The 18,599-nt window shown below is 38.7% G+C and overlaps 2 protein-coding genes across 2 annotated transcripts in view; one reads left to right on the forward strand and one right to left on the reverse strand.

The window, feature by feature from the left end:
• LOC149034583 (hsp70/Hsp90 co-chaperone CNS1 homolog) overlaps nucleotides 1–18,599 on the reverse strand; it is a 35,676-nt gene that overhangs the window by 6,916 nt on the left and 10,161 nt on the right. The gene's annotated exons all lie outside the window — the stretch shown is intronic.
• On the forward strand, nucleotides 1,803–16,900 carry LOC113671104 (cilia- and flagella-associated protein 61-like). The gene is made up of 25 exons (XM_089193808.1): nucleotides 1,803–1,866; nucleotides 2,015–2,085; nucleotides 2,646–2,735; nucleotides 3,029–3,065; nucleotides 3,602–3,679; nucleotides 3,832–3,969; nucleotides 4,074–4,145; nucleotides 4,738–4,790; nucleotides 4,928–5,003; nucleotides 5,399–5,449; nucleotides 5,825–5,901; nucleotides 6,258–6,356; nucleotides 7,928–8,014; nucleotides 8,606–8,862; nucleotides 9,630–9,803; nucleotides 10,613–10,728; nucleotides 11,201–11,249; nucleotides 11,329–11,458; nucleotides 11,945–12,117; nucleotides 12,912–12,988; nucleotides 13,452–13,553; nucleotides 13,828–13,931; nucleotides 14,716–14,806; nucleotides 15,596–15,655; nucleotides 16,342–16,900. Exons 1-25 carry the CDS (start codon nucleotides 1,822–1,824, stop codon nucleotides 16,480–16,482), a joined length of 2,448 nt encoding a protein of 815 aa, XP_089049934.1. The 5' UTR covers nucleotides 1,803–1,821; the 3' UTR covers nucleotides 16,483–16,900.

The raw sequence follows: 18,599 nt of genomic DNA on the forward strand, positions 1-18,599 counted from the left end.
CTTTGTGCAGTGGATTATAACACCAAATTATCTTGTTGTACCCCTCACCGACGCAGCACCACAGTTTCCTTACCAACTAAACCCATTTATTCATACGTTGCTGATACGTTGTAATAATCCGTTGTTAATGCGAGGCCAAAAGCAACCAATATAAACCTAATAGACTACATTTGGAGTAAAAATCTACCAAAAGCTTAGCATACTTTGTATATATGTATATAACTTAACATCACTGACATACTTCTCGAATGCTTCACATAACATTAATCTCTCACTTTCATACAATCAACTATATTTTATATGATTATATCTCATTTACTCATGTTTCCTTATCCCTCTGCATACTAAGCCTAAGAGGTAAATCTTAGAAACACAATCAACAAGCATTCCTCGTGTTTGAAATAAGAGAAAACGAGTAGCTTCTGGGACAAGAGTGGGTACCCTGTGATTTTCCTTTCATTTCTTACTCCAAAGGAATGTGATTACAAAGGATGTTCCTGTCGTCGGTGAAAAGCTTTTCCCAAAAGAAACTCATTAAGGAAATTCTAAAAGTGGTGGTGCCAAAAACTGCCAAAAGTGTGTTTATAGTATCCATATCCAAGGAGTTCTTATCTGTATATGCTCTATGCATCTCGTGGATTTTCACACTCACAGCGAAATAAAAAAATACTTCTTCAACAATTGACGGCACTGATGGTAAATCTCTTTTGTAAAACAGGAACTTTTTCAGTTCCAATATCTCCCTTTCCTAATATTGGTTTCCAAGGATGAAGTATAATGCCGACTTTTACCCTTCTAGTCATTTTACATATGTGTTTTAACCTTTAAGTCTCAATATCTGATAATTATAACAAATTTTCCTCTTTAGCTGCTACACATTTCCTTGTAAATATGTTACCAGAATTTGGTGTATGATCAGGATAACAACTTTTACCTGATAAGTTTGAGTCTTCTCATTACCTATTTGCTGGATATTGTACGGATTTGATAAGGGGAAATTACATGTTAATCACTTCTGGGAGTTAAAAGGCTAAAAGCTGCATTCTTCGCAGAGGGTACAGCGTTTATAGTAAGGCGGCGTTCATTGGTAGTTTTGCTTCTACAACAGCGTTTAACGGCGGCGTGTAATCGAGTAATACGTTATCCTCTGCTGTTAAACGTTAGCTTAGCGTATCCCTTTTTCACTTGATTGTATTAAAACATAGTTGTTTATTCTTTTAGGTCTATAGATTTCCTTCCAGCGGTATTTGACCTATTTCCAGTAAGTACCAAATGCTTAATTTAGTATTTGTGGTAAATTGAGTGTTGTAGAGCGCCGGACAGGGTTCAACTGAGTTCAAGCCCCAGACCGGACTAACACTCAGGGATTTAAAATAACTGAGGAGAATGTGGTGCTTGTGCTAGGACATCTGCAAATGGTCAGACGTTCTAGTGCTCTCAGATAAGGACGATAAACCGCAGGCCCCGTTTCTTGCATCTTCTCTGTACTGCTTTATTGCAGGGAACGTCAAAGAATCCACGCACTTTTCGCAAAAAGGACTGAACGTGGCTCCCGGTGTTGTGGTCTGGCCATGTTGTTGTTTATACAGGCCACTATTCAAACCAGCCGAGCTCTGAAGCTGAACAGGGCAAAAAGATAAATGAAGTAAATACATAAGGACTATCTGATTGCAGAGAAACTTTAGTAACGCAGAGAGGAAGGATTTTAGTGGTTTATCTTATTGCGTTGACCAATTAACCGCTATTTATTATTATTATTATTATTATTATTACTATTATTATTATCTTTTTTAATAGGAAAAAGACTACTGCATTTTAACAATGCCTCATCTTGTACCAGAGTTCCCTCTTCTTCAGTCTTTTGTGGTACGTTTTCGTTGCAGTGTTATTGCGTAGTTTTATTGTCCTGTCTAATTGTAAGCGCATGCAATACTTTTCATCAAGAGATGTTCATCCACATGATCATGTTTTTCCTTCATGACTCACGCTAAAGTTACCAGTTCCTTTATTTCAGAGGGTTACTTCAAGAAAGTACAGCACATTATCTCAAGAGCTTTATGTGTTTCACCGATGGGGTCTCATTGAGTAAGTTCTAAGTTTTTGTACTTAACCAGATTTACTTAACTGTTTTTTGGAATTTAAAGTTCAGGCGTAGCTTGCGATAGAAAATCAACGAAAATTTCCCAAATATTGCGTTTTAGACTTATTTATTTATATCGTTTGAACAGGTATCTCGGAAACTCGTGGTCAGATTTTTCTTGTCAGTTCCTTGAGTATAACATTTCGAACTACAATTATTTTTACCTTTGCCCCTGGTGTGTTTGTGTTCACGCGCGCTGCACGTGATCTTGTAATTCGACCAATTATGCCCACAGACCTTGGACTTGAATCTGAAGCCTACCTGAACACTTGGTTTGCTATCTCAAGCTTGTCGCTTGTTTTTTGTTTGGATTTTATGGCTTTTTGAAGACTTCCCTCACAGCCAAATGTTGTACTTGATTTGTTTTATTCGTTACACCCGAGTTGACGGAGATTGGGCTCTAGTCTCGTGATCCATATCGTTTTGTTGTTGTCAACATCTCGTTGTTCAATATTATTTTCATTTAGAACTGTGTTTTTACTATCTGTGCTTTTTCTTCTGGAAGATCGTTTCAAGTGAGTCCCTGTACCTCGGCTGACACTGAAGGAATCCAATCTGTTGTCTCACAACTGAATGGCGCAGATATCATAATGCAGTGAGTACATCCACCAAAAAATGTTGCAAAAATATTGCAAGTTTACACAGAGGTTTCAATTAAGGCGAGGCAACAGCATTTTACCGTTGTCCATAAGGCCTCTTACCACCGTCTGTTGAGCACGCGTGCAAGTTCTCGTGCCTGGGTTGCGCCTTAGAGCAAAGCGGCCTTTTGCACCATCGACAACCATCAAGGGAAAAGATTATTGAAAGTGCTGTGAACAACAATGTCATTTTGCAACACGATTCTCAATGCTCATGATGTTGACTGCTGTCTCTATGTTTTTATTGCAGAGATGTTCAGCAATACAATAATGATAGAAGAGACCCGGTAGGTTTTTGGAGTAGATAAACGTATAAATTTTATGTTATTATATTATAGCATGCTGATCTGATATCAATTTTATTTCATTTTCGCGCCCTCAACCCTCAATATCTCTCGACGTCTTGGACCACTACTGTTGATAAGAAGAACATCTGAATCATATCATAGTAACTAAACTTATAAATTAAGCATTGGTTGTCCTATTTTGTCTCAGCAATTGTTGCATTTTTTATCTCGATGTACACATTCGTGTATCTTGTAACGCATTTGTTCAAATGAGCATCGCTCAACGAGTTTGCTAAAATCTCTTAGAGGCACCTCATGAGTCTTTTGGACGAGACGAAACGTGGCAACATACCAACCTTGAACTATTTTTCAGAAATAGTTGATAATTTTTATTTTGTGAGTGCACCTCTCTTTCTGCTGTTTTTCTGAGATCCCAAGGCCGTTACCAGACTCCACTTTTCTGGTGAGGGTTAAGTCCAATGTTGTATTTTTTTTCTTAATCTTTAACAATATGTCTCATTTTTATATGATTAAAGGATGGTACTGAAATTCAGTGCTTTGTCGCTAAGAGTTTGGATCAAGTTGTCGGCGTCGCCCTCCTTAGACGAGAAGAGGTATCCTTTTTTTTTTTGTTCTTTTCTTCTGTTGAGTTTTATGTGAAGTAAAGAGCTTCGGCTCTGCAATTTTGACCATTTCCGTCATTCAGCCGTTCTTTGCCATGTATTGTTTAAACCTTCACATTCGTCTTCTTTCTGCTCCTTTGTAGGATATAGAATATATCCGCTCTCATTTCAACATTGAAGATTTTATTTACTTCAATCATCATAAAAGGGATGAACATGGTCGTCTGTTCCATTTTGTTCTCAATCCTGTATTTCAGCAATATTCCAAACACTTTCTAAAGGTAGGTTGTACACTGAAAGTTAAAGCTTCAACAGCTCATTACTGGTGATGCAGATGTGTCTTCTGACAATCACATTTGACCATTACATGTTTCTCTCCTCGTAGGAAGTGCTAAGACTGGCCCACAAATCTTGCCTGTATTACCCAGTCTGCCCAAGATACACAGAAACAAAACCAGTAAGTTAGCATCAATCTCAGATTTTTAGTACAAACACTATTTATGTCAAATAGTTTTGCGCGCGCACGATTCATATTAACGTTTATACACGTGGCTTAAAATAAACCCTCGCTAAAACTGGGAAATATCCGGTAATATTCTTCAAACGATTTTCCTCAATTTCAAAGGCATACCACCAAATTCACGAAAAGTCTCGTTTGAAGTTCAATTTAAGATGGAGAAGTGTTTTGCGGTCAAATCTATCGTTTACAAAGTCATAAGTGAGAAATCTAACAAGTCAGCTTCCACGTAGTAAATTTATTTGACACCGAGCTCTTTTGCAAAATTTTTTCCCGCGCGCTTAAAAATAATCTGAGAAGGATAATTACCGCTGTAGTCTTTACTGGCCTCTAAATTCCACGAAGCTTACAGTTTTCCTCTACCTTCTTTTCTGGGAAAACTGTTCACTTCTCAGAGCGCAACGTCCGCGGAAAAATAGCTCGGCATGTTTTCGCGTCAAAGGAAAACGTATGTATTTGTAAACATAATATTTCCTTACAGCTTTTATTCCAGATCTTCAACCAAATTCAGGCTGTTTATGTTTGTTTTCAGGGCTCCAAACCCCATACGACTGTGACGGCGCTTAATGACTTGGTACCAATCAGGTGTGTAACGGAACGTCCACATAACATTGAAAAAGGCTACGAAAACTGCTTCTAGCGGAAGTTTGACTGTATCAAATGTTCAGGCGTAATTATTCCTCCATGTTCCTGCTAATGATGTTAAAAATGTTTTGCTACAGAGCTCGTCGTCAAATTGTATACCCATTGGATCAACTGGGCGGAAATGCTCCCTCAGAAAGAATCTTAGCAAATAAGGTAACTTAATTTCTTTTTGATGAAGGTAGTTGTATCGTGAATGGCTTAGAGCCCAATATGCAAAGTAACCAAATCGCAGTTAGCTTTGTTCTTGTAGCCCACTGATTTAGGAGGCAGCGCTAGCTATTGCAAACAATCTCAGTGGGCTGTGAGGTAAACCAAAATCAATTCATGGTGTCGTCTTTCAGTCCTAATTTCGTTCTTATATAAGTCGAGTAATTGACTAGGTTTTAGTTGTGTCATGTGCTACTTGTGGTCTTTACAACCATTAGGATTTAGAAGCAGAGCCTCGTTACTTCTTCTATTTCTCTTTTCCCCTTTTCTTTTGGAGCAGTGGAAGATGTGGATCCCTGGCAACTTATTTTCATTTTTCATTTTTCATTTTTTTTTTTCAGGAACCCTTTGCTTTGACTCATTTGAACAGAAAATTGACTTTAGAACCAAAGGTTTGTTTGTCTCATTTTAGTGATCTTTACACCTCGTAGGTTACTATGTGGGATGCCTGTGGCAGACCGCGTTAACATTCGCTTGAGTGTCGTTGCAAGATATGGACATTAGCCACGTGCTTGTGCTTCTCGCTGATGTTGCTACCTGGATTGGTGACCGCACGTAATATCTCGGGTTGTTGACTTGTCTTTTCTTGTCTTTGTTTTTCGATTTCATTCCTGTTATTTTCCACGTTATTTTCCACGTAAAACCAGAGTAACTGTAGATGACGACCAACGTATCCCACTTTAACACCTCCAGTCGTCTTGTTTACGTATACATGTGCCATTCGTAACTTGCCATGACAATTTCTTTTCGATTTAATTATTTAACAGGTTACCATTAATGCTCGGATTGTTGTGGTCGGAGCATCAGATGTGGGAATATCTTTCCTTGAAACCCTCTTGTTTTGGTGAGTTTGCCTTTCTGTAGTTTGTCACAAAAACTCGAAGTAAAATGAATGATCGACGTCAAGGGCGGCGTGAATTTTCTATACCAAAGCGAAGTAGAGCAAACTAACTAATTTCAACGGTGTTGAAAATTGATAGAAGTTTGACCTACATACTTTAGAGAATTCAGCGAGCGATTGATTTTAGTTAGGCTAGTTTCCTCACATGGAAAGTGAGACACGGATTAAAATATTTAGTAACAGGTTACCGTGTAACTCAGGCCCCAGCCTGATAGTGATTTATCCGTTGGATAGCGTTATTCGACCTTTATACAACTGGGCCCTGGATGGTTACTATATACTTCTCTTTTCTGTTTTAGCCCGCATCTTCGTTTCAACAATTTAACACTAGTATCCACACATGGTTTGCCAGGCCAGCTTCCTCCAGACGGACTGCGTTCAAAGTGCCTTCCTTCCAGGTATTGAACTCATCTGTGCAGTGTGTTTTTCTTTTCTTCCCTGTCATCTGCTAGTGGTTTCTTATGTGAAAATTCCTTTCCAGTTCTCTTTTAAATTAAACCCGTTACAGCGAGCGCTTCACGATAGCCTGGTGTCTAACGCATTGTTTCATCTAAAGGTCTGAGTTATATTTCAAGCCAGAACAATCATGTTTTTAACTCGTGAATTGCGCGCATGCGCAAGAGCGAGTTATAGATACGATGTGGGGAATGGCATTCGCTCGCTCGCTCGCTCGCTCGCTCGATTGGTCGATTCCTGTAAACTTTTTTTAGATTTTAGGCTTTTGAGTGCATTTGATAGTTTTTGGCGAGCAATAAACAGACGAAATGGCGACCTTTGTTGCTAAGAATAGTGGTGGGGTGAAAAAGAAGCCAATGATAATCTTAAAAGAGTTTTTTTTTTCGTTTTAGTTTCAACAAGCGGCGCCAGCGACTAGCAGGCATGCAAGGATTCACACTGAAATAACAGAACAACCTTCGTTTTTCATAATTTAATTTACAGTCCTTGAACTTGAAAACAATCCGAAGATTCATTGAAAATATCACTTACTGCGAAGCGCTTGGAGTTTACAGATGTTCAAAAGCTTTTTCTGTGAGATTGAGGACAAAATTGATCATTACGCTTCGTCGCGTGTATTTTTCCTGTGTGAAGCAACAGAAGATGCCGACGACTGACGAAATTACAAGTTAACACGAAAATCAAATAACACCTAAACAAACAATTTTTTAGCTACCGATTTTCAGTGAATTTTTAAAGAACAATTTTCTTTTAAGTTTCAAGACAATTTGAAGATTCAACATACATACAACGTACTAAAATGCGAAAGTTACATACCACAAAATTGATAAATAGGCCTGAAATGAAATTCTATCTTGTTATTGATGATACGTTGCCTAGCACGTGACTTAAATCTACCCAGGCGGAGATCCAAGATGACGGTGGCAGGCTTGGCTTAGTTATATCACTCAAAACTCGTCCCCTTTTTTCTCATTTGATAAAGAGGGAATCGTTAATGTTTTCATTAGACAATATTGCCTTTATTTTCTAATATTTACAATGAAAGACAGTAAATTTCACTTTTCACCCACATTTACTTACAACCTTTTCTTTTGAACCAGAAACAAAAATGATAGACGTTTAAAACACATGACATCATCCACCCTTGTCAAATGTAATAGCATGATCATTTCAATTGTAATGCCTTCTTATCCCAACGTTACTTTGTTTCTATGCTACATTAGCGAACACTGAAGTACTGCTCGTACTCAAGATATGACAATCAACCACAAAATTCCCTAAACCAGATAACATTAAACATAATCTAAAAAATCATATGTCAATTCACGAGTTTGCTCACAGAGCACTTTGATTTGAACTGTTGTTATTATTGTCCATAAATTTCGCTTAGATTTAGATCCGCAGAGATCAGTCTTGAGCAGAGGCGACTAAGAAACTCGACCCTAGACTTTCAGATTTCCTTGATCGGAACACAGTTTGTCATTATGAGTTTGCTTACTTTTGCCTTCCTTAGTCTTTGTTATACTCAAGACGATTTCACTCACATGGCATTGGAAACCTGGATCAAGGTTGTTGAGGGCAAAGTCATGGCACTTGACAGGTAATTCTCCTTACTATCTGCCATACGATTTATATGATGTTAGTTCAGAGAATTTGGTATTGGATCAGCTGATAATCTCCTTGTTGATATTTTTCTCTATTCTTATCACTTGTCTGCTTGATATTGTATTGATATTGTGAGGAGAAATTCTGTCTTGGTCACTCATTTAAACTCACTTGGTGAGGAAGGTCCTTGTATCTCAAGAAGAAGTATTTTAAGGTCCTTCCTTCGTTACACTGGAAAGCTATTCATTATAACCTCGTTTGATACCTAGTTACGTTAACAGAATTATAAAACACAAGTGCAAGTGAACAGGATAGATTAGTTTTCAGTTAGACTGACGTCGCCGTTTCGTTTCGGCTAAAGCAATTTATCTTTTGCCCTGAATGCCAACGGGCATTTCATGAAAACAATGATGTGGTTAGAAATCTCCTTGCGATAAATTTACAACTTCAATAAATTCCCGACGGGACTTGACGCGCTATGCTTTCTAAAGCATCCCAGCGCGAAAGCGCAACTCTCTGTGCTAAAATCCTCAAAAATTGTTTTTCTTTTTTTTTTGTTTTGGGTCTGTTTTATTGTTATCTACAGAACGAACAAGGTCGTCAAAGTGAGCGAAGGAGCATTCATTCCTTATGATTACCTTATTCTGTGCACTGGTCAGCAGTTTCAAGTCCCTGTACCTACTGGCGCTGATATCTCCACTTTAGTCACTACCAGTGAGGTGACAATACCTCAAGTATCACGATACACGGGCCCCCTGCCATCGTCAGTGTTCACTGTTAATACTGAAAAAGACTGTGAGAACGTGTTGAGCTTTATCCGGGGGGAGTTTCTTACAGGTGAAGGTAAGCCGTACGTGTTAAAGTTAAAACGGTTACTGTTTAGTTACTGATAAGAGATGAGGTCAGGTGGTTTATTTAGGAGAAAAGGATAACTTTTTTCGAGGGGATGCCTTTTATGACAGAGCCAGTGGTAAATACAATATGTTAAACGATCTCAGTGGTGGCGAAAGAGGCATCTCTCCATGGAACATTTACAAAACCACATTTCAGACCTCAATTTGATCATATGCAACTTTGGTCACCAATGTATGCGTGTGTGATTTGAATCATATTTAAGAAATTTAGCAATTTGTTTGATACACCTCTCTCCTAACAATTCCAACAAGTCGTGTCCGTTGGTCGGAGCACCCAATAAGTATTTGGGAAGCCTGGTTTCGAACATGACGGAGCCTTATCTGTTTAGGCCTCTTTTGTTGCAATTTTTTCAATTGCGGTCAACCTGGGAATAATTCGCCATTCGTTATCATCCACAGGTCCAAATAAAAAAACTTGCCGAAAGCAAGTAGGGCTTGCTATGGTTTTTTCTTTACCTCGCACTGTGATTGGTTCAAAAAATCTCGCGCCACTTTCTCGACAAATCAGTTTCGAAACTAAAACCAATCACGTCTTGATCACGCGTTTTCCCGCCCTAAGGCTCCTTGTGATATTTTTTCTTTGATCTGATTGGCTGTTGTGATTACGTTGGTTTTGGTTTTGCGACACCCGATCAAAAAGCGCTCTTTTTCACTTATTTGTAATTTAGCAGTTTTGTTTTGTTTTGTGTTTTTAAGGAAAAGCCCTTGTGTACGGAAACACACTGGATGCTTTCGTCATGGTGCAAACCCTTCTAGCGGCTGGACTCCCTGGATCACGTGTTGTGCTCGTTCAGCCCCCAGTCTCGTTACCAACCTGTTTTAATAACCCGTTTATCGAGGATGCGGTTTCTGCAGCACTGCATGAATGTGGTAAGATTCCCTAACACACATCAATGTGCATAATAATAGTGACAGTCTTTTGTCCAATCTTTTCAGTTTTTTATTTTGTTTTGTTCGTTTGTTTCTAATGGTTTTTATTAACGTACACGATTTAACTCTAACATTTTTGTTACAATGAAAGCTTAACCCTTCAACTCCCAGCAGTGACCAAGACATACTTTCTCCTTACAATATCAGTACATTATAAAGCAGACCAGTGATGAAAATAAAGAGACATATCAGAGGATTATCATTTAATCTAATACTTAAGTTTCAAAATTATAAGCAAGTAAAGAAGACAGTGAGGAGAATTTCTAAATAGATCTTGGAAGTGGAAGGGTTCGAGAATTCAATATTCATTTTATTTTTTCGTAGAAAAGGAAGGAAACTCTTGTAGTTTAGTTAAATTTCATCAGGACCTTCCATTTGAGTCCGCTTATGGATTGTACAAAATATTGCAAGCTGGAATAGTTTAGCACACCAACAAAGATTTTCTAAAAATTCTGTCAATCTGCAACTTTCGTTGACGTGATTTTTCTATTCTTTTCTCCCTTACATATTATTCTTTTAGAATCGTTTTCCGTTTAAGAAACGTTTTTATTCCATAATCGTAACATTTTGCCCTGAAAAACAGCAGAGTTTAGCTACCCCATTGCTAAATTCAAATTGATTTTTATGCTTGTTTACTTATCATAATTTTAAATATATTCGCACAGGCACCGCATGATCCCTTGCTTGGTTGAAGATCATTATAAACTTTATGGGAACCGGTTTTATTTTTTTCATTATTGTCCCTAAAGGAGTGGCGTGTCATGTCGGCTTCACACTCGCCCAGTGGAATGACGGGAAAGTCGACCAGCCTCTGTCACGTGCTACGTTTACGTCAGAAAACAAACCACTCAGTGTTGACTGTGAGGTGAGTTAACTTGAGACGATGATAAAGAGAGGAATCTTTGCACAAATTTTCAAGTTTCTTTAATCAATTGATTGGCCACCGTTCCCTAGTTATGAACGTACGAATAACAAATAATGCACTTCACCTACATGAAAAGGTTGCGCTTGGCAGATGATATACAGAATACTTTTCGCGTGATAAATACGTGGCTGACTTCTTTGTGTCGTCTTCAGTGCGTGCGCGATGTATATTGAGTGGTTGTTACCACAGATTTTGTCTCACAGATTTCGAGCGGGCCTTGATAACTACGATAAGATGGTCTAAAACAAAACCTGTCATTCTTATCCTATGCATTCTCGTTCCTTCTTAGTGTATTCTTCCCATTTAGTGTTTTTCTCTTATCCTACGATTTGTGCTGTTAAGCTAAATGTAATTTAGCAGGTCAACTAAAAAAATATCGCGACCTTCCAATATAATTACTTCAATTTTCCAGGCGTTCTTTTGCTTCCACTCCAAGAAGGTTGACCACGACGCTTTTAAAGGTAATTTTTTTTGTCGTTGCTATTTTCTGTTTAGTGATCAAGTAGTTTTTTCATGGATTCATTTGTCCATTCATTTCAGCCATTAATGACAGCTGTCTTGTGTTTGACGGAAGATTAGTCATCGACGCAGATTTCCACACAAATGACCCATGCATTAGGGCTGCAGGACCACTAACGAAATTCCAGCGGAGATACCATGCAGAATCTTGGTAATGTATCATACTTATCATAATAAGTTGTCTATGGTTGTCATAAATGTCGGTCGTTGTGGTGGCCCGCCTAGAATGACGGATTACACTGCAGTCAGATGTACGTCAACGGGAGATTACGGAAGTTTAACATTTAAAGACCCGTAGATCAGCTTCCATATTCTCCATATTGTTGTCCCTACATTTCTTAAGGTGTTGACAAGAAGAATTTGTTTAGCAATCAAGAGCGTCTTGAGTTGGCGATCACCTTTTATTTTTGTAACCTGGATGTGTGATTCAGGTGTGATGTTGGAAAAAGAAATCAGATGTTCGTCACCCTCAGGGATCAAAGTGCTTGGTCATTAAGTCTTAGGTAACTCGCTTTGGAAGCTGGTAAATGAAAGTGAAGCAGTGTATACTGTATAAACACCTTTTGATTTCCAATCTGTATACATGTTTTTCTACATGCATTCTTCAACATTTTTCTCGTTCTCTTTTCATTTTTAGGACTCATGGAAACTTCAACTCCAAGGAGGTAGGTGAAGAACTGGCGCAGTCTTTGTTAACATTGTTTGATCCCACCCTTGACGCCATGCTTCTCGACACGGAGACCCCTCGAGAGCAGCATTTACTGATACCAATATACACCAAACCGAAGACAGTCTCTGCTATGTTACCAGGTGAGACGACCTCCATGCTAGAGAAAATTCAGCGCACAATTGGGTTAATTTGCATCACTGTACTCTTTGATTCTCGCGCGAAACTCTCAAGAAATCAGAAGAGAATAAAAATAACAGTTAACAAATGAGTGACGAGTATTATAGACCAGCACTATTTTAGACTAGTTTAGATTAGACTAGTTTAATGTTGTAATTTGAGATTGCTTTGATTCTACTTTACGTCGTTCTGTGAAGCTAGCGCAGGCTCCCAACCACTCTGTCACTCTCATTTTCCTGCGTGTTATCTCTTTGATGTAGAGTTTTCTCGTGATTCCCAACAAGCTCCTTAAGCGTAAGTGGGAAAATCTTCGACTTTAGAGCCGAGAAAGTTTTTTTTCGCTTTAAACTACCCTTCAAGACAATTAATTTGATTTTATTAACTGACGAAGGACTAACGCTTGGAACGTCAGCTTTAGAAACTCTTTACGGTGGTAAATTTACATTATTGACTCAGATGATGAAACCAAATTATCTCGTAATACCCCAAACCGACGTAGCACCACATTTTCTTTAGAAATTTACCTCCTTTCTCTTTCGAGAATGTCCTTTAATTTGGGGTATTTCGGACGTTTATTTGAACAACCAAAATTTAGGACGCGTATAGCATTTGGTGCTTGAGGGGAAATCTTCAAGTAAAGTACAATTAAACCATTTAACACTATAGAATCTGATCATAAATTGGCTCATGAAAGAGTACGCACGCCTTCAAAAGAAGAGGCTTTCAAATAATGAACTTAACGTTTTATGTATTGCAGGGGGATATAATTACTTGCAAGTCGGTAAACCAAGCTTGAATATTCCATTAGACGCACACATGGTACAGCCTGAATATGTAAGTAGGGAGAATTTGTCATAGAAAATATTGATTTTCATTGTAGTTCTGTAGCTTAATGAACGTTTGATGGTCAGGCTATCCGGATCGTATTGATCATGACATTTCGACTGCTATAATGCTAGCTTTCGTCAGGCAACGAGGTCGAAAGTTCACGTGTCGCTATTTATAGTACCTTGGTTGCTGTTTATAATGTGTTTTTGCGCGCTGTCATTGGTGTATTTCGATCCTCATTATTATTATTGCCCCTTGTTAGAAAGGTGAGATGGAAAGTTTATTTTAAAAGGTATATAGCATACACATGAAAACATATTATTTTCATCTCCGCCATCAAAGAATGTGTGGGAGGTTGTAATACCAAGCGGGTTTGGATGCAGCCATTTTGAATCTTGCTGAGCAACCCGGCCGCTGCATGGCATATGAATTCTTGATTCGAAAAAAAGTACATTTTCCTTTCTTACAGGGCAGGGAACTTATCACCGGTAAGGACCATGAGCAAGGCTACTTCCGCTTGCACGTGAATCAGCACCGCTCCATAGAGACAATCACGTGCTACACTCGACAGGTTAGTGAGACCATCACGTGTTTAGTTGTGAAGAGCGCGTGTTTCTTCTAAAGTCTTAGGAAGGCGGTGAGAAATTGGTGGTTTACAGTTCTTCTCATGAAACCAAAATGTGAGCATCTTAACTTCAAACACTCGGAATCTCTCTACTTACTCCTCTACTCTAACTTTACACTTTTAAATTTTTCGTTTTAGAACTTTTAAGGTGGCCTTGTTTAAAGTGAAGACGCCATCCTGTCATCTTGTCTCATTCTGTACCTTTTTTCTTGTGTTACAGGGGCTTGATACAAGTAACCTTGTGTGTTTGTATGCCCTACATGAGCGATACCTGAACAATTTGTTGCAAAGATTCGACGAAGGGCTCATAGATGATTTCTACAGGTACAAAAACGAAGAGTTTTCGTTTTCTTACTTTGGGGTTTGTATTGTTGTGACATATAGACCAATGAATGGACGGACATAAAGTTAAGTAGGCAGGCGGGTATAAGTAGACATAAACAGACAGGCAGACGGTCTGACAGACGAGCAGACGAACAGACAGATAGATAGACGACAGATTGACCGACAGACTTAAAAGGAAAAAACACATGATTATAGGGGGTTGGTTTTTAAAGAAACTGTGGTATCACAGATAATTTGGTTTTAACAATTGAGTCGATATTGTAAGTTGGCCACCGTGCAAAGTTTATAAAGCTGGTGTCGAGCGTTAGCCCTTCTTCAGAGTGAAAGACAGTCAGATAGATAGACATGCAGACATACAGAGAGACAGATAGACAAACAGACGCAGACAGACTGACTGACAGGCTGACAGACGGACTGTGAGCCAGACAGAGAGAGACAGATTTCCAAACAAATACATAGACATTAAGACAGATAGGTGAGCAGATATACAGACAGACAGATAGACAGAAAGACAGACAAAAAAAAAACAGACAGATTGACAGAAAGAGTGACAGACTGACCGATAGACAGACGGACAGACAGACGAACAGACAGATAGACATATCAGCTGGCAGGCTTCAGCTAGGCTTGATTGAAAACCGGAAGGACATTCAGGAATGTTGTTAATGTACAATTAGTTTGGAAAACACTACTGACATTGGTATATCCAAATTATGACTTGTCATCGTTCAAGTCCTTAAACGTTTCTTTGTGCATATTTTAGCTTTTTCCGAGAGTCCTGGTGCCTTGCCGTTTTCCACGATAGATTCAAAGATTTCAGGGATGAGATAAGAGAACTTCTTGTAGCAAAACCTGTAAGTAAAATGTTGGAAATTATTTTGAGCCATAATCTATAGAGCCAAAACCAGAGTGGTCACAACCACCAATCAGAACATCGGTTTACATTATCATTAACCAATAAGAACAACGGTTTACATCGTCATTAACCAATGAGAACTCAAAGTAAAAAACAGACAACCTACTTGAAGAGCGGGAAAACGCGAGTGACCAAGTTGAGATTGGTTTTAGTTTTACATTTCATTGGTTAAGCCGGCGGCGCGAGATTTCTGGACCAATCACTGAGTGAAGTAAAGCAAAACTAAAGCAATTCAAGATCACTTTCGATACTTAATTGAAAACTTCTCTGTTATGGATCTCGATGCCAAGTATGTGCCAGCTATGGAGTTTTTAAAGGCATCATTGAAAATTCATGAAACACTACCGTCAATATTTTATGCACTTCCATCAATCCTTTTTTTCCTTACTTTCCCCTTATAAATCCCAGAACATTATAACTTTGGTTTTGAATTTATTAAGTGCTCACTACGACGATTATGTTATGACTTTAAATAGTGTATGTATCAAGCTAAAACGGTGTTGTTACATTTTCCATAATTCGCTTGATATTAACAGTCGCAGTAACATGTGTAAACCTATGTAAACCTGTGTAAAAGTATTTCGTTGCGATCTTGACCTAACGCTTAAAGCTGTGTTACCAGAATTTCACGTACATGTTGTATGCGTAAGTCGAAGAAAAACAAGCTTATGGTATAAACTAACCCGAAGAACTGTACAAGCAAACTAACTTAACCCTCCCCTCTCAGTCCGCCGATGTACTGTCATTGGAGGAGAAAGTACGGAAGATGATAGACGAAGACTTAGTGGTGAGTTACTCTGACGTCCAAGCTCTTTGCTTAGTGTTTTGGTACATACACAAGTCGACAAAATTGGTTTGCGATAGCTTTGATATAGATGGTTACAAAAGAGGTTTTCATTTATGAATTGAAACTGGAAAACGTCCACGACTGGCACTTGAATGGTCAAGCTCAAGGATTCTGGTTTAGAGCGTTTTGAGTAAGACCACCCTCAACGGCATGATGAACAGTACCTCATGAAAGTACTGCTCGTTAGATTTAATATGAATTGTTACTCACTCTATAGCCTGCGGGCAGGCCTTTATTCTTATTAGCGCTGCAGAACGTGCGTTTTTCCGCTCGCACGAAAATTTCAGACGAGTCAAGGAGAGGTTTGTTGGGGTTCGAGTGTTACTTGCGTTGCTCCACGTCCCATATATTCCCGCGGGCGAAGAAAGACTCGTGCCGAAGTGTTAATAATGAGGGCCTAGGTACAATTTTTTAAGTGAGAACCACCTCGGACAAGAAAATAACATGAAGTTGGGGCTTAGCAGCTTTCTTACGCACGATTGCTCACACACTAGGCGTTTTAAATCCTCAAAACATTGGAGGCACCTTGTTTATTGTAATAAGCCGTATCATCTCAAAGAATTATTGCGAAACTTGCAGTTTAACAGCATTATAAACGGCGTACCCTTTTCAATTTTTATTTTCAGTTGACCAAGGATCAGCGCCGCGTTCTCTCAGACTCGTACATGGCTTCATCTGCTAGAAAGGCAATCGAGCAAAGATTGCTTGGATTCCTCAGCTACAACTCCAATCACTTGCCCATGTATGCCAAACCTGGCATGGTGTGATGTCATTTAACTCGTCATCGGCGTTTCCTTTTTTGTAGATAAGCGTGGTACTATTGGTTGATTTCACTGCTTCAGTGTTACGCAGGTTCATCGGAAAGTCCAAACGGTTTCGATAAAACTGCAAGGGCTTGTGTACTGTATATTGTCTTCGAGTAGTATCGAATTGAATGGAAAATAAGGAATGTAAAGAAAATAAATAACTGTTATGTTTATATCATCGACGACCGAGAAATAAACCAAAAAAAATTATATTTAACATCGAGTATGTGGTGGCTTCTGTACTTCGACAGGCGAACCTCGTACCTCAAGATGGCGGCGTTTTTACTTTGGGCTTAACTCACCTTAACTCGTAAACTTTCCTGTTTGCGGTGACAATTTCTAGATGTACCATTTGTAATAAAACCCAAACATTCATATTCATACTTCTTTTCATTTTTAAATACGGCGAAAATATACATATTTTCCATTGCTTTATGATATAAGTTAGTAAAATATTGAATGTAAAGATTGTTGTTAATCAGTTCAGGCTAGGTTAAGAGCAATTCATTGTTTCATCGCTAGAGCTCTTATTCGCTCCTGCAAAGATTGACCACATTCATCTGGCAACCTTAAGAGTAATAAACGAAGAATCACGCCCGAGAGTCTCATGACTGACACGAATATTCATGGCGCCTCCTGGAGTTAAGCGCTCTTCAAGTTGATTGTGCACAATAAATATGTGCATTGAGGATGCACAAAACCTTTGAATCCACCTCACTTTTTATTGGTTTAAACACTGAATTACTTGCGTTTGAACATTTACGTGACAAAAAAAACCAAGCAAATAAAAATACAATGAGTCTCAGTAATAAAAATAAAATGGAATTGCATTTTCAGGACTTAAACCCGTTTGTATGTTTAAGGGAAACATACAAGAATTAATCAACAACTTCACTTGAGACACGAATATCATGCCATGTGCAACGTTATTACATCGGCCAATCAGAGGGGAGGAAATTATCTCAAAGAATCGATACGAGTTCAAAGTAAGAACAAGAAAACTGCAAAAATCGCTGGAACACACGAGGGTGTAAGCAGGGCGGGGAGAGATTAGATATAAAAGTTGCAGTAGAAGGATGTATAATGCTATTGAAGGGAAAGGGGAGAGGGGCGTATAGGCGTGCGTATTCGACGAGTTTAATCTACGATGTAAGGAGACATGAAGTCCAATAATTGACGGAACGTGTTTGCTCATAATGAATCTCTCTAGTTGTCATTGACTGCCTCTTAGGAAGTATTATAGTAACTTATCCTTTCTTAATTATTGTTTCGTCAAAAGTCTTTACCAAGGTCTTCTCGTCATCTACATTCAAGATGGCGGGTACCGACTCTGTATCTTGGATTCACGAAGTAGGTGGACTCTGGGCGAGAGTTTGATCCATTCCCAAACAGTTGATGGAAGAAGCCTTAATTCGAACATTGAAGGTTTCCTATAAAATGCAGTGATTATGTCGGCGAGACTTGGAGGGAGCTCTTCCAATTTACAACTGCATTTGTAATGAGAGGACTGAGGAGAGCAAACATTAGCACCTGACCATTGTGGACTGGAATAAAGTTGAGGACGATGAAAGAAGTAAGTGTAAAGGATGAGATAAAGGAAAAGAACGATAAAAAAAAAGGAAAAGAAGGAGAAAAACGATGCGCAAATGTGAAAAGTTGTAAAAACTTGTGTTAGAAAAAAGGTAAAAAAGGCGCACACATGTAACAGTATAAACACGTCCGTCGGCGTTCAAAACCGTTTGACAATATGGAGAACGATGGACAGTGGAAGATACGCAATCTAAGAAACGAAGCGCTTCTGTTCAGTGGGTGGGGACTTGAAACACTGTCAGCTGCACAGATTAGCAATCTAGCGCGCGCGGGTCAAAACAAGTATTGAAGTCCCCATAGGATCTGTTCTCTCTGCTTATTACGTGAATCCTTAGAATATGGAGACAGACATTAAAAATAAACGTAGTTTTTTTTTATTTTATACACTGTTTATTTCTCTTGCACAAAGAAGTGAAACAAATAAGTACGATAGAAACTGCACTAAATTGTTCAAGGCTTTAAGTAAAATATGCGCTAAACAGAGACAC

This window comes from Pocillopora damicornis, chromosome 14 (assembly GCF_964200805.1).
Source record: "Pocillopora damicornis chromosome 14, jaPocDami1.2, whole genome shotgun sequence".
Taxonomy (NCBI): domain Eukaryota; kingdom Metazoa; phylum Cnidaria; class Anthozoa; order Scleractinia; family Pocilloporidae; genus Pocillopora; species Pocillopora damicornis.